The sequence below is a fragment of the Fopius arisanus genome, unplaced genomic scaffold, assembly GCF_000806365.1.
Source record: "Fopius arisanus strain USDA-PBARC FA_bdor unplaced genomic scaffold, ASM80636v1 scaffold00149, whole genome shotgun sequence".
Taxonomy (NCBI): domain Eukaryota; kingdom Metazoa; phylum Arthropoda; class Insecta; order Hymenoptera; family Braconidae; genus Fopius; species Fopius arisanus.
This window is the reverse complement of record NW_011887888.1, coordinates 121,524-134,732: the sequence shown is the minus strand read 5'-3', so window position 1 is coordinate 134,732 and position 13,209 is coordinate 121,524. Positions and strand designations below refer to the sequence as shown.

Below are 13,209 nucleotides of genomic sequence, written 5' to 3'. Positions count from 1 at the left end.
CCACTCGATGTTCATGAAATTCCCCCTTTCAAATGCATTTGTAAATTTTTTATGAGAGTGATAATTGATGTTTCGATAATTAGTCATTGAATCACCTCCTCAGTGAAAATCCCCTGAGACATCTGCATCTGGAGGTGCTATATACTCATCCCAATAGTCATCCAATCGAACTAGTTTATTTTTATCAGTTTTATAACTCGTCTGGGAAAAAAATCTTAATTATACTGCCGGGTAAAAAAAATGTAATCGGAATATTTTTTCCAAATTTTAAAAAATTTCGAGAAAACCTTTCAGAAAATGTTTTTAATGAAACCAAAAAAATGGTTTTGCGGCCCGGGTTTTTTTGGTTTCAAAAGAAAAATTTTCCGAAAAGTTTTCCAGAAATGTTTTGAAAATTTGGAAAAAATATTCCGATTACTATTTTTTTTTATAATATATTATATAACAGAAGTTTCCAAAACGTCATAAACAAATTAAAGGAACATTATGACAAATAAACGTGTTGTACGTGAAGTGGATATTGTCACGTTTGAGGAAGTGATAAGGATGCATAAAGAGAGATAAATAATCCGAGAATTTGGAAAGTCGCAAGCAACACCTTCTTTAGAGAGAATCTATGAATTCCTGAAGAGCGTATTCATTACTGAAGTTGTGGTATTGCAGTCTAACAGGATGAGAACAATAATAATTCTGGTGGTTGTTGAAATTTTTGGATTTGTAATCTTTGCATCTGATCCATGCCAAAATTGTGAAGAGATCTCCAAGAAAGTAGAGAATTTCTCCAATGATATTCAGAACGTGAGCAATTTACAATATACCTACCTCAAATTTAATAGTAAAATTTTTTATTTAATAGTAGAAAATATTTTCAGGAAATGGCGAAGACGCACAGGGGAAATTTTGCGACCGCTCCTTTCAATTTGTTTTCGATCCTCACAATGGTGACTTACGCAGTTTTTGGGAGAAGCAATACACAGCTGAAAAAAGCATTGCGCTATGATGATTACAAATGCCTTCGGAGAGCATTGATTTCAATCGTCGAAAAACTCCACGTAAATTATCCTGATAGAATATCAAAAAAAAAATCAAATTATCATCACAACAAATTGAAATAATAAATTTCTCCCAACAGAATGAATCATCTGGTTCTATGGTAATGAGCGCCCAGATTTTTGTGGGTAAAAATTACAGGATTAAATGGGAGTTCAAAAAAATTACAAATCCAGTTTTTCAATTTTCAGGTGGATATATTCATTTTGCATAGCTGACGAATACGTTTTTTTTTTTAAATATCAAACAAAAAAAAATAGCTAATCCTTCGTCAATGATATCACTTAGTTATTTTTTCTGTCGCATTTTTCTTTTATTCATCTGAAAATCTATTTCTTATAGAAAACTTCACAGATGATAAATCAATCATTTTTAAAAATACCGCACACTTCAACGGTAAATGGCGCACATCATTTTCCAAATTTGCTACAAGCCCTCAAAAATTTTATTCTCGAATGGAGATAAAAGGGCACACGGCGCCATACGTTGATATGATGCACGGAATTATTGGAGTTAAATATGGAATTCTAGAGAAGTGGAACGCTCGATTCATTGAATTGCCTTTTGCGGTTTGTATAAATTAAAGAAAAATAATCTTTATTATCCTCAAGTACTATTATTATGAATTATTATTGCAATGAATATAAATTAAATTTCTTCATTAAATAAATTGAATGAATTGAAAATGATTGAATAAACACACAGAGTTCCGAAGGGAAAAAATTGCAGATTATTCTTCTGTTGTTTTACAGGAGGAAAACCTAAGTATGGTAGTCATCCTTCCTCTCACATCATCAACGATTATCAGCAAGACAACACTGGCTATATTTTCAAGTAGCAAAAATGTATCAGCACTTGAGCATCTGATGAAAAACCTGAATGAATCCACAATCAGTTCTTTTTTGAATACTGCCGAAATTGCCAATGTTGATATACTGCTACCAAAAATTGTAATTAATTCGGAAATTAATTGGAAAGAATCGTTAAACCACCTGGGAGTGAGTGATATGTTTCAATTGAATTCCAATTTTTCTGGTATGACTGATGGATTGGTGGAAAACGTGAAAGTACTAGAAAACGTATCGATCAGTCTGAGCGAAGAAGGACTCAACCAACCGGAGGACCATACGACCGGTAAAAATCATTACCTCCAGAGTACTGGGATAACATGAACAACCATTCAAAATTTCTACTTAATTTTATCCTTAATTCTTCAAATTTTATTTGCAGCCGCGAATGTCGAATTCAAAGCCGATATCCCTTTCTTCTTTGCGATTATCAAGCGCTTCACTCCAGAAAATCTGTTAGTGCTGTTCAACGGACATTATACCAATCCTCCCTAGCCTGGAGGAAAGCCGTTTTGACGATTTACAAAAATTTTTACAAACTTTTAAATCCAATCTATTGTAAAATTTATAAACATTATAATGTGTATAATAAAATCTATAAAATGTATGTGACTCTTTTATATTTATTATTCAAAAAATCATTTGACACCGCAATAAAAAACCAGACGAACATTCAGTTACTGATAAATATGATACGGGTCAACAGTTTCCAACAGCATTACGATATATAATAGCCCCCTTTAAAGATTTATTGTGATTTTTTTTTTATTTCAGCTGGCATAAGTATTAATTTTTCAGCAGTAGGTATTGAAAATTGAATTGATCATACGGTTGACCTCTCCACGCATCAATGTACGATATCGTATGTGGCAGTATATATATAGTGAGGTGGTGGGAGGAATTTATACTAGTTCTGTTCAGACCGCCTGCTAGAGGTTCCAGGGAATTCGAATAGAATCTTCAGAACTAGTGTGACCAGCCGCCTGATACTACCGTTGCTTTTATCGACAATCACCAACTTTTTGAATCTATAATTAACTCTTTATTTTTACGCCCCATTTTTTTCATTCCAGATCCTCCCAGAGTGAGTAAAATATTTTATGATCAAAAAAATTAATCACTGGTTGCCAATGGTAATGATTTTTACAACATTTCGTCGAGTGTCTGGTATTTTTCATAGGCAATCGTAATTATATTACAAAAATAATATCTTCCGAATGAATTATACGAGAAAATTCATTCATTTTCACAATAAATATTTTCTCGCATTTACCGAGTAATGGGATTTTTCATAGCTGTAAATGACGCATGTCACATTATTTCAATAATTGGAGTTTGATGTGTTGATTGGTGTCTCATTCATGAATTTATATTACAGAAATGGCGATGATATTTCTTCTTGTTGCACTTCAAATCTCTGGAGTTTTCAGCAAGAGCCTGCAAATACCAGAGAATTACATGGCATTACGAACTGTTGCTGGTCATATTAATAAATTCTCCAGTGATTTTTATGATGTAATTTTCATGAGTCATTGTAGAAGAGAAGAAATACTATTCAATTCAATTATATTTTCGTCATTTTATTCGCTATTTCAGGCAGTATCGATAGGTGAGAGGGGAAATTTGATAGCCTCACCCATCAGTGCATCAATGGCTCTGTCAATGCTGACTTACGGAGCACGTGGAAATACTGAAAAACAACTAAAATCTGTTTTGCATTTGAATGGCGACGTAAATGTCCAGAAGAGGGGCGTCAAGACACTCATAGAGACTTTGAACGTAAATACAATGACTTCATCTTTGTACCTAATAATTATTAATCATATTTACTCTGACAGGAATTCTCCAGAGTCGAGCTGAAATTGGCATCCAAGATTTTTATCTCTCAAAATGTCACTGTTCGCCCGGAGTTCCAGGAAATCGCTAAATCTGTATTCAAATCTGCATCTCAAAAAGTTGATTATGCAAAACCTGAGGAGGCGTGTAAAATCATTAATGACTGGTGCGAACAGCAGACTAATTCCAAGATCAAAGATCTCTTCTCCCCAGGTCACAATTTTTCATTTTCATTTTATGTAAATTAAAATCATTGATTATCAATTATCGATGGATTAATTATTATAGATGACCTTGACAGTGACACTGCACTCGTGCTCGCCAATGCAGTTTATTTCAAGGGAAATTGGATGCACAAATTCAACAAAAGCCTGACAATTCTTAAGAATTTTACTCTAGAGGATGGAACTGTCAGGGAAGTTCCCACTATGCATGCGTATAGAGATTACCGTTTTGGAATTCTTGAAGATCTTGGAGCGAGTTTTGTCGAATTACCTTACGAGGTGAATAAATTAAATTGGAGGATTAATATTTTAAGAATATCAGGAAAAATACGGTAATTGTATCCAGATTTGTCCGAATTCTGGAATTTCTTGGGAAATCCGAGATAAAATCCCAAGCAGAAGACTTCCTCATTCTATCACTTTTGTGACAGTTGAATTGAATGACGCACCTTAGATGTTCATAATTTGCCTCGTTTGACTGGTACGGCGCAGAAATTATAATGATAAAAAATATCCGACAATTTCCACAGCATCTCAGAAAAAAAGGAAAAACCCCTTATTTTTTTATTCATTTTATTGAGAATCGATAAAAAAAATTTTGTGATTGTTTTCTTCAGAGCAACGACATCAGTGACGACATCAGTATGTTCATAATTCTTCCAAATGATCGATCAGGCTTGAAAGACCTGGAGAAAAACCTGACAAAACTCGACCTGAATCTTCTGCTGGCTGGTTCGATGTCGGAGGTGAGCTTGACTCTCCCGAAATTCAAAGTAGCATCAAAACTGGACCTCAAAGCTCCCCTTCTCGATCTGGGCCTCAAAGACATCTTCGAGGAGTCAGCTGATCTCAGTGGCATCACCAGTGGAGACTCAACATCCCTGAAAGTCAGCAAAATCGTCCAGAAGGCATTCATCGAAGTGAATGAAGATGGCAGTGAGGCAGCAGCAGCAACTGGTGAGTCCTTATTTCGTCTTTGACTGATGCTCCTACTTGTGCTCAAACTGCTTTTTTTGTCTACCCGTGCTTCTTATTTTTTACGGTCTCTCCGAGTCTCATAATTACCCCAACGTCCAATGAATATTTAATTCAGGAGAAAGTTTGAATTTTTCGGACTTTTCCTCTACATTGATTTCGTTGAATCATTCAGCTGTTTGCATGTTTCATATTCACATGGCTGAAATGTGTAGAATAAAATTTTGTATTCAGGCATTGAAGCTACAGCATTCTCAGCACCCATACCAATTGATTTTCACGTCGACCGTCCTTTTTACTACGCTATCGTAAAACACCTGGGTCGAGAGGAAGGGGGAATTTTATTGTTTAGTGGATATTATAGAGATGTTGAGGTGAGTTGCTTTATTCTTGTTGTACGAATGTGTTCGCCTGGCTTTCAATGTTCGCTGAGCAAAATTTTTCAAACTACAATAGACCTCAGGAGTTCCCGACATCTTCACATTTTTCATTTATTCATTTTGTGAATTTCTGGAGAATCGTGGATCAGATTGATGTGAAAAAAATCGACCGTTCAATCGAATTTATTTTACAGGACTGGAACTAGAGAACAGATATGGCTGGACGGATGAAATAAAAAAAGTCAAATTCAGCGTTGATCATCCATTTGTATTCCTCATTACTACACAGGATGCAATTATTTTCATGGCACACATTGTTGAGCCGAACTATTAAATTCTAAGATGATGAGTTGATTGAAGATAACATTTTACGAAAGTCTTCACTCCTTTCAACCACTACTCAACTCGTTTTATTTTTTTATCTCTCCATTGCATTTATAAATCAATTTATAAACGTAACAATGAAATTAGCATATTCATTTTCGTATGCAAAATCAAATTATAATGAAAAAGTAAAAATAAAAATACTATCTTTTCTCAATATTCAACATGATAATCCTTTATCAATTCCCAGTATGTCAATTACTACAAGCCAATTAATTTTAATTATGCCTTGAAGCGCGACTAAAACTGTCAACAAAGAGTCAATCACTGCTGACCAATAAATCTCATGTATTTTCGTTGGAAGACAAATTGTAAGAAGTGAAGAGCGGAAGAGCCTATATTATTCCCTAAAAAGTCAAATGATCTTCACAGTCTATTAATTTATCAACAAAAAAAATGTCATGGTTCAGCTGTCTCTCCGGCTTTTCACTTCATTATTGAAATAATAGAATGATTTAATCCTGAATAATAATAAAAAAAAAATGAAAAAGCAAATGAAAAATTATGATATGGCACACCCAGCGGCATTTTTAGCAGTCCCAGTACCAGAAGTCCCACTCGAAGTCAATGAAGTTTTTCGATAAGGTTTCAAGGTCGTGGTAGTATCGAGATATTCGTCATTGTCCTCAACGTCAGACTCCCGATTCCTCTTGTCCTTCTGGCCCACTCCATCCTGAGCAAATTTATTAATATCACGTTGTCCAGAGTTCCCGTAATTTCCCTTGATGTATCTTTGCCTGCCCGCCATTCTCTCCTTCTCCAGGAGATACTCATCCCTTTCATATTGATTGGAAGACAAAATCTCGGGATTAAATCCAATCGTTTTAAAATCCTGTCTCTCCCTCATTTCCTCATTCTCCCTCTCTCGGTAATTCCTGGGATTGACAAATCCCATGGGACCTTTCGACGGCTCAACCCCATAAGAGTAACGATCCTGTAGCCAATCGCGAGCTTTATTATACCCTTGACGTTGAGCATAATTATCGTAACTGGCAGAAGGTAGTGGAGGTGGTGGTGGTGCTGATGATATGGGCTCAACTCGATTGGCTGTCTGTTTCCAACGTGCACTCTGCATCACGAGCTGTGCCAACTGCTGGATCGTCTGCTTAGGGACATCATCTACTTCCGATTGCCTTGGCTTTTGCTCCAGTTTCGTTGGTGTTGAAGTATTAAATGCCAGTACTTGATCAAGATTCCTCAATCGAGCGTAACCCTCACCCTGACCACTCAAAAGTTCATCATTCCTTTCGTTTTTATATTTAAAAATAGGAAAGTATCGAGATCTTTCCTCAGCCTGTCGTTCAATATCCAGAAAGTTGGCTGTCAGAATTTTAGCTACTGATGGACATTTAATCTCCCTCTCCTCTTTGTCCTCCGCTTGCTTGAAATTGAATAATTGTCGTCGCGCTGGCTGAGTGTCCGGTTTTTTCCCAATATTTTGGAAGACGATCTGACGAGCATTTTCAATCCTCTCCTCCATGAGTTTCTCAGCCTGCAGAAATCTCTGAGTCTCTTCCATCGCCACCTTTCCCTCAAAAATCGAGAGAGACCCCATGGCTATTCGTCTCTCAGCTGATGACTTCATTTTCCAGTCGTTGGATACAGACGGTGGGAGTCCAGCTGCTGTATTCATCTCTTTCTGTGCCTGAACAAAGGGAGAGGCCGAGACTGGCCCCAACTTGGACCATATTGTTCCTGGTTTCGACGGTCTTATCACACCAGGTCTCGTTGTCACAGAGCTCTGGGTTATCAATTCAATATTTGAGGAAGGACTGGTACAGGGCACTCTGCAGGGTTTCGGAGGGACCAAGTCCAGCTTCGGAGGAACAGTTCCTGGTTTAGGTGGTGGTGAAAAGCAGAGAGGACCTGATGGAATAATAGCCGGTGGTGTGTGATCCACTGATTTTTCAGTGCCTCCTCCACTCTTGTTCAATACTGTCGCCTGGACTACATTCATCAGCTGATCCAGACGATTCTCTAATCGATCCTGACGATTCTGATCTCTATCCAGAATTCGAGTCACCATTGAATCCTGGGCCGCCAAAATTTTATTGACAACTTCAGTTTGCGATGTAATAGCACTCAACATCAATTGCTCCAGCTTCTGGGCTTTTTTCTTTCTGAATGGCGCATTGGGGGGATTCGGAGACTGATTCTTGGAGCTAATCAATCCATTTTCGGATGGACTCGGTGACTCCTCAATGAATTCTATGGACAGTGTGTCATCGTTGAATGTCGCATTGTTTGTTATTGTTGTTGTATTGACTGGAAACATATCATTGTCTTGATCGTACGTCTCGTTCAAATTGTGGGCTGCCACCGGCTGGGACATCTTCCCCTGGCAAAAAGCCTCGTTCAAGTTGGGGGCGATGTCTGAGGGATAGGTCTGGGAACGGAGAGGAATTTTGTAATTGACGTTTTCGGAATTCTTCGTGGTGAAGGGAATGAAACTTTTTGGATTATCCAATCGTTCTGACAGGGCGCACTGCTGCAATTGACTCTGAATTCTAGCAAGATTTGTGGATTGTCTCGTCGGGTAGTACATCATGTTGTCTGGGGGATAATTTCGAGGGGGAAAATTGCAGTAGTCCAGGGACTGAGGGCCCTGGTTGCTCATGTAATTTTCGGATAATTGATTCTTCAGAAGCATGTTCTCCTGGATTATCTGATTTTGAACATTTTGCACTGTGTTCTTCAGTGGCATTTCGGAGAAACGATTTGCCTCCAGGGTGTTGTAACGATAGCGATCCTCTGGCAGAGATCTACGGACAGATTTCATATTTGATCGAAGTGTTTTGGGCTCGAAGTTCATTCTTGGGTCGCGAATTGTAGGTGATAGCGAACGGTGGGGACGTGCCAGCACGGTTTCATTGGATTCTGATGAATCTGCATAGTACTCCTGGGGTAAATATGTCCAAGGGCGAGGATCAATGTCAATTTGGCGGATCAAGGGCTCCGGTGGATCCTCCAATTTATTTCGCCGCATCAGAAAATTTGCGTGGGTTTTTATCTCTTTCTCTGGGGATTTCAGCACAAATTCACTGGCGTCCACAGTATCCACACCCCCAGCATCAGTCCCAATTTCCCCCTCTGCTTCAGCCTCTCCTCTACTCAATCGTTTATTCTCCAAAACCTTATCAATTGATTCGTAATAACGCTCGACCCCCGCTCTTGTCCCAGTTTTTTTCGCCTCCCGATAACAAACCAAGACTTGCTTCATTCTGGACCTGCATTGTCGAGCTGTAACCCCATACCCTTTTTTGCTCATGTACTTGGCGATACTTTCCCATATTAATTGAGGCTTTACCGCATACTCCAGTTGTTTTTGGACCTGTCTGTCTGTCCACACAGAAACGAGAAGAGTTGTACTCTCCGGAGTCCACTTGTATTTATTATTATCCGTTGTATCACTCATTTTCATTTGTTCATCTCCTCTCGCCACGATTACCTGGAAATTTTTTTCAATCCCACTCCATTTCAATATTTTAATATAATTATCACACATAATTCTGATATTGAGGTCCGCAAGGATTTTCTTGATTATAATAAATAAAAAATTAAACTCACCTAAGGGTACGATGTTGTTTTCATGACAGCAACCTGTTGCTCTGTTGCTCCTGACACGCCAAATGCTCGGAGTAAAACGTAAAAGGCTGTAAAATGGTCTCGAACTCAACGACGTGTAACGGCCGGTGAACAAGTGCTATAGTTTGTGGGAATTGTGTGGGGGGATTCTACGGGTTTTTCTTATCGGGTTTCGCCCCCCCAAATACCCCGAAATCTTGAAAAATTCAAAAATGTCCAACGGTCACCCCAACAACGCCCATTGGTCCTACTATTGACAGCAAAAAACGAGTCGTTTAAACTTGTTTGTCGCTCGTTAAAAGTTTATGGGCATGTGGCATATATTTCCTTATTTCCTTCATCCACGAAAGAATTTTACATTTTCCCTCATAAAAACACTCACATAAAAAATATTACATACAAAAACCGTAACTAATTCTTCCGGAAATTCTTGTGAAATTCTGCCAAGAATATATTTTCTCATTAATTCCTTCGTTTTTGTACTTTGTTCTTTTTTTGGTCTGATAAAATACACGAAGTATAATTAAAAAAATGAATATATCAACTTACCTCCCATTAAATCTAATGATAAAGGATTTATTCTGTTTACAGGGAAAAAAAAACACCGCAAATCTTTTGACTTGTTCTTTATTTTCAATCGAACTGCTTTGATCATAAAACAAAATGTAATAAAAACAGAAGAAAACAAGCAGATGGACTTAAAAATATACACTCGCTCTTGATTGTATCCATGCCCACTAAAAAAAAAAAAATACCTGCCGAATTTGACGGCGTAAGTGCAAACAGTTCAATTTGCATTTGAAATTTCCTTTGAAATTTTTTTATCATTAATCTCAAGTCTTACTTAGAGTTGCCGAAAGTGTCATTATGTGTTTCACAATAATACCTAGCCCATGACTAGCAGCAAAGTGGCAGGACGACACACTGACATCTTTCTTTACCACATGTGTGTTTCCCTTATTTCACTTATTATGTGGCCAGCTTGTGTGAGTGCCTGCAATTCAAAATTAATACAATGACAATCAAAACAATTTTCAAGGCCACTCATGAAAATAATAAAAATACCTTAAGCATATCTGCAGCTTCTTTACGCCTCACTGCAATGTGCTCACTCTCATTTAATAATGCCTCTGCTTGATCAGATTTGTACAAGTGCGTTACAAGTTCACTCTGCAAATTATCCTTCACGTAATTAACGAGGAAATGCATAACAGCCTTAGGTACACTGTCTTGAATTGATTTACGAACGATGTAGAAGTACGATTTAATGAGCCTCTCTGTAAAAACGAGAAGACAATTGTACGAAATATCCAGTGAATTATTAATCAATAATAAATTATTAATAAATAATTACCAATGACATCGCAATCCCGTTGCTCTCGATCACTGAGCTTCCTCGATGTTTGCATTGGCACTTCAGAAAGTAAATTAACTGGCTTCTGCTGTGTAGGAGTAGTCAGCTGTTCCAATCCCACAGCATTATTTGCCAAATTGTTAGGATAAGGAGAAGTTGTCCCGTCGCGATTCCTGACCGGTGAGCTCTCAGCAGTACTGGCAGAGTCGGATTTTCCCTGTGGCAATAAATTGCTCAACAGCCAGTGATTTTGCTGCTCCTTCCCCTGATCATTGAATATTGTAAACTCATCTTTAACAATGTTTTTTCCATGAGACTCATGATTACCCACGACTCCATTGGCAGTTGCAATGGATACATGACCGGTCTTTCCCCGATTGATATTATCAAGGTTGGTATTTTTAAGTAACGAAGAGACCAATGCCGCATCTTTGTGAAAATCTGGGTGTTTGGTATTGATGTATGCGAGCTCAATAGCCACGAGATTCTCCACCATTGAGTTAGTGGTGGGTAGTCGTCTGCGAAGAAGATGTGTGACGACGTCGACAATTCTCTCATACAATTTTGGAAATCTCAGCATCTCCTGGTGGACTTCTGTGCCACAATGCTGGATAATCCCCTGCATCTCCTCATGCACTAGCTCGACGCACCTCAGGGAGGGCTCCTCCAGCCTGCGAATTTGTCTCTTCACCAGAAGCTCGAATGACACTTCAGGAACGAACAGAGCTGGTCTTGGCCCCGTGGCATTTCTGATAGCAGTGAGAATATCCATTTTAGTGAGCCCAGCAAGAGGATGAATGGAGTCCAGTGCCTTTCCAAATGTCTCGTGAAAAATATAACAAATCCTGGCTCCTCCACAGAGTTCAGTTGTCTCGATATTCCTCGCAGTTCCCTCAATGGTCGAGCAATAAGAGCTGGCAAATTTCGTAATTATCTGGAGTAGAGTCTGACTCTTGTCCGAGATGTCCTCCCCATAGGAATTGAGGAGAATTTGATACTGGGAGACCATTACATTGACTCTAGTCTTGAGCTCAGGCAGGCAATCCCTTATGTGATGCATCAGCAGACGATTGAGTGTCTTGGCGAGATATGGAGTACCATTTCTACTGGCTAGAGTTGGATATTTGCGTTGCAAAAATGCTGCCTCATCCTTCAGTGCCTCCTGAATTGTTTTGTTATTCATAATGTCCTGCTGAGATCGATTGACAACACCAATGATTCCCAGTTTCACTGGTATAACTCTCCCACAGAGAATATCAATAGCATCTGTTCCAGCGTCCATCAGATCCATTTTAGTGACAACAGCAAGGGTTCTTCTCCCATCAGGATCAACGTCTTTACTCAATTTCAAGCTCTCGCTCGTTGCCATGTCTGTGTTGGCAGTTACAACAGCTAGAATTATCGAATTTGGATTACAAATGTATTTTAGTACCAAATTACGAATCTGTGTCTCTATGTCCTCGGGTTGATCTCCAACTGGCACTTTGGTTATTCCAGGGAGATCGATTAGTGTTAAATTAACAACAGTTGCTGAGTAAATCTTGAGATTAATGGGCTCTGGACAAATGCCCTTGTTACCACCAGCCATACGATCAGTCTCAGCTTCAATTTCCCGGCGAATGTCATCAAAATTTTTAAATATACGATTTTTAGCATGAAGAAACACTCCCCACTCGTCAATATCAAGAGTTCCATCCTCAGCTGTTCGATGTTCACGATCATCCTTTGGTGTGTAAACTAGTTGAAGGACTAGTGGACGTCTGGTGACAATTCCTGTACCACGAGGCAAGAATGAACGACCCACGAGACTCTCAATCACCGATGATTTGCCGGAACTCTAATAAACATTACAATTAAAATCATCAATTCAAATTCACAACTTCTGGATTGATTCCAGAGTTCACACTACACTGGATTCCATAGTGGACATTGGTTTTTGTGACAAAGGGAGTGAAATCATTCGAGGGAACAAAGAAAAACAATGAATAACACCTAACCTGAGTACCGAGGACAACAATTTGCGGTAATTGAATAACATCTGCTCCAATTGTGTTAAAAACATCTTGGAGTTTGTTAATCACTGGGATGAGGGCTTCCATTGTGACTTTTGGCAAGTTAAACCCAAGATGGTCCGAGGTATACGTTTGAATGCGATTGACTTTTTTCTTTCACCGATTTGCGATTCTATCAGTTGAATATGTACGATTTATATATGTGATGTATTACGTATATCGGCTCACTGATGCACTTGATTCCTAGCTCAAGTGACAATCAAGTCGATTTTTTCTTTCGGACAATTTATTTCCTGCTGATTTATTTGACTGTATTTTTATGGAATTAAATGCCCCAGTTGTTATTAATCCTCAACGTTTTTTTTCGCGTTGTTTCGAGGTGTTTTCCGATAATCAAAACAATTCAACATCTTGTTCCCAACGGATATTCATTGGCTGAGACATTGCGGTTTATTTGCAATTGACGATTTTATTTATTGACGGCTGAAGCCAAAGAGGGTTGACTGAAGTAGAGGCTGAGTTCTGGGGGTTTGAGTGACCCCAGCGGCATCGTAGTACTGC

The 13,209-nt window shown here is 38.5% G+C and overlaps 4 protein-coding genes across 10 annotated transcripts; 2 read left to right on the top strand and 2 right to left on the bottom strand.

Annotated features, from left to right (window-relative positions):
• The first annotated feature begins 50 nt into the window (after positions 1-50).
• LOC105272215 (ovalbumin-related protein X) lies at positions 51-2,474 on the top strand. Of its 6 annotated transcripts, none has more exons than XM_011314212.1 (7): positions 51-231; positions 480-798; positions 873-1,052; positions 1,133-1,241; positions 1,393-1,619; positions 1,803-2,184; positions 2,281-2,474. In XM_011314212.1, the coding sequence occupies exons 2-7, from the start codon at positions 673-675 to the stop codon at positions 2,391-2,393; spliced, it is 1,137 nt and encodes a 378-aa protein (XP_011312514.1). In that variant the 5' UTR covers positions 51-231; positions 480-672; the 3' UTR covers positions 2,394-2,474. The 6 variants fall into 6 exon arrangements, with proteins under 6 accessions (XP_011312514.1, XP_011312512.1, XP_011312511.1 ...); XM_011314210.1 differs by having other exon boundaries at positions 449-798; XM_011314209.1 differs by having other exon boundaries at positions 51-242; positions 449-798.
• Positions 2,475-2,808: 334 nt separating this feature from the next.
• LOC105272214 (serpin B3) lies at positions 2,809-5,856 on the top strand. Of its 2 annotated transcripts, XM_011314207.1 has the most exons (8): positions 2,809-2,982; positions 3,277-3,413; positions 3,495-3,677; positions 3,737-3,947; positions 4,023-4,237; positions 4,576-4,915; positions 5,168-5,307; positions 5,508-5,554. In XM_011314207.1, the coding sequence occupies exons 2-8, from the start codon at positions 3,279-3,281 to the stop codon at positions 5,517-5,519; spliced, it is 1,236 nt and encodes a 411-aa protein (XP_011312509.1). In that variant the 5' UTR covers positions 2,809-2,982; positions 3,277-3,278; the 3' UTR covers positions 5,520-5,554. The 2 variants fall into 2 exon arrangements, with proteins under 2 accessions (XP_011312509.1, XP_011312510.1); XM_011314208.1 differs by lacking the exon at positions 5,168-5,307 and having other exon boundaries at positions 5,508-5,856.
• Positions 5,857-5,955: 99 nt separating this feature from the next.
• LOC105272213 (uncharacterized) lies at positions 5,956-9,394 on the bottom strand. The gene is made up of 2 exons (XM_011314206.1): positions 9,265-9,394; positions 5,956-9,145 (listed from the first exon to the last, which is right to left on the bottom strand). Exon 2 carries the CDS (start codon positions 9,116-9,118, stop codon positions 6,200-6,202), a length of 2,919 nt encoding a protein of 972 aa, XP_011312508.1. The 5' UTR covers positions 9,119-9,145; positions 9,265-9,394; the 3' UTR covers positions 5,956-6,199.
• Positions 9,395-9,893: 499 nt separating this feature from the next.
• On the bottom strand, positions 9,894-13,099 carry Drp1 (dynamin related protein 1). The gene is made up of 4 exons (XM_011314204.1): positions 12,634-13,099; positions 10,637-12,473; positions 10,348-10,559; positions 9,894-10,276 (listed from the first exon to the last, which is right to left on the bottom strand). The coding sequence occupies exons 1-4, from the start codon at positions 12,733-12,735 to the stop codon at positions 10,220-10,222; spliced, it is 2,208 nt and encodes a 735-aa protein (XP_011312506.1). The 5' UTR covers positions 12,736-13,099; the 3' UTR covers positions 9,894-10,219.
• Between the last annotated feature and the right edge of the window lie 110 nt (positions 13,100-13,209).

What these genes read in the sequence shown, in the direction of transcription:
- LOC105272214 (XM_011314207.1), top strand. Translation starts at nt 3,279, where the DNA reads ATGGCGATGATATTTCTTCTTGTTGCACTTCAAATCTCTGGAGTTTTC. An exon ending in CAAAGATCTCTTCTCCCCAG is followed by an intron (nt 3,948 to 4,022) that starts GTCACAATTTTT and finishes TAATTATTATAG; the next exon opens with ATGACCTTGACAGTGACACT. An exon ending in TGAGGCAGCAGCAGCAACTG is followed by an intron (nt 4,916 to 5,167) that starts GTGAGTCCTTAT and finishes TTTTGTATTCAG; the next exon opens with GCATTGAAGCTACAGCATTC.
- Drp1 (XM_011314204.1), bottom strand. Translation starts at nt 12,735, where the DNA reads ATGGAAGCCCTCATCCCAGTGATTAACAAACTCCAAGATGTTTTTAAC. An exon ending in TTGTTGTCCTCGGTACTCAG is followed by an intron (nt 12,474 to 12,633) that starts GTTAGGTGTTAT and finishes AATGTTTATTAG; the next exon opens with AGTTCCGGCAAATCATCGGT. An exon ending in AAGCTGCAGATATGCTTAAG is followed by an intron (nt 10,277 to 10,347) that starts GTATTTTTATTA and finishes TTTGAATTGCAG; the next exon opens with GCACTCACACAAGCTGGCCA.
- LOC105272215 (XM_011314212.1), top strand. Translation starts at nt 673, where the DNA reads ATGAGAACAATAATAATTCTGGTGGTTGTTGAAATTTTTGGATTTGTA. An exon ending in TCCAGTTTTTCAATTTTCAG is followed by an intron (nt 1,242 to 1,392) that starts GTGGATATATTC and finishes TATTTCTTATAG; the next exon opens with AAAACTTCACAGATGATAAA. An exon ending in TCATTGAATTGCCTTTTGCG is followed by an intron (nt 1,620 to 1,802) that starts GTTTGTATAAAT and finishes GTTGTTTTACAG; the next exon opens with GAGGAAAACCTAAGTATGGT.
- LOC105272213 (XM_011314206.1), bottom strand. Translation starts at nt 9,118, where the DNA reads ATGAAAATGAGTGATACAACGGATAATAATAAATACAAGTGGACTCCG.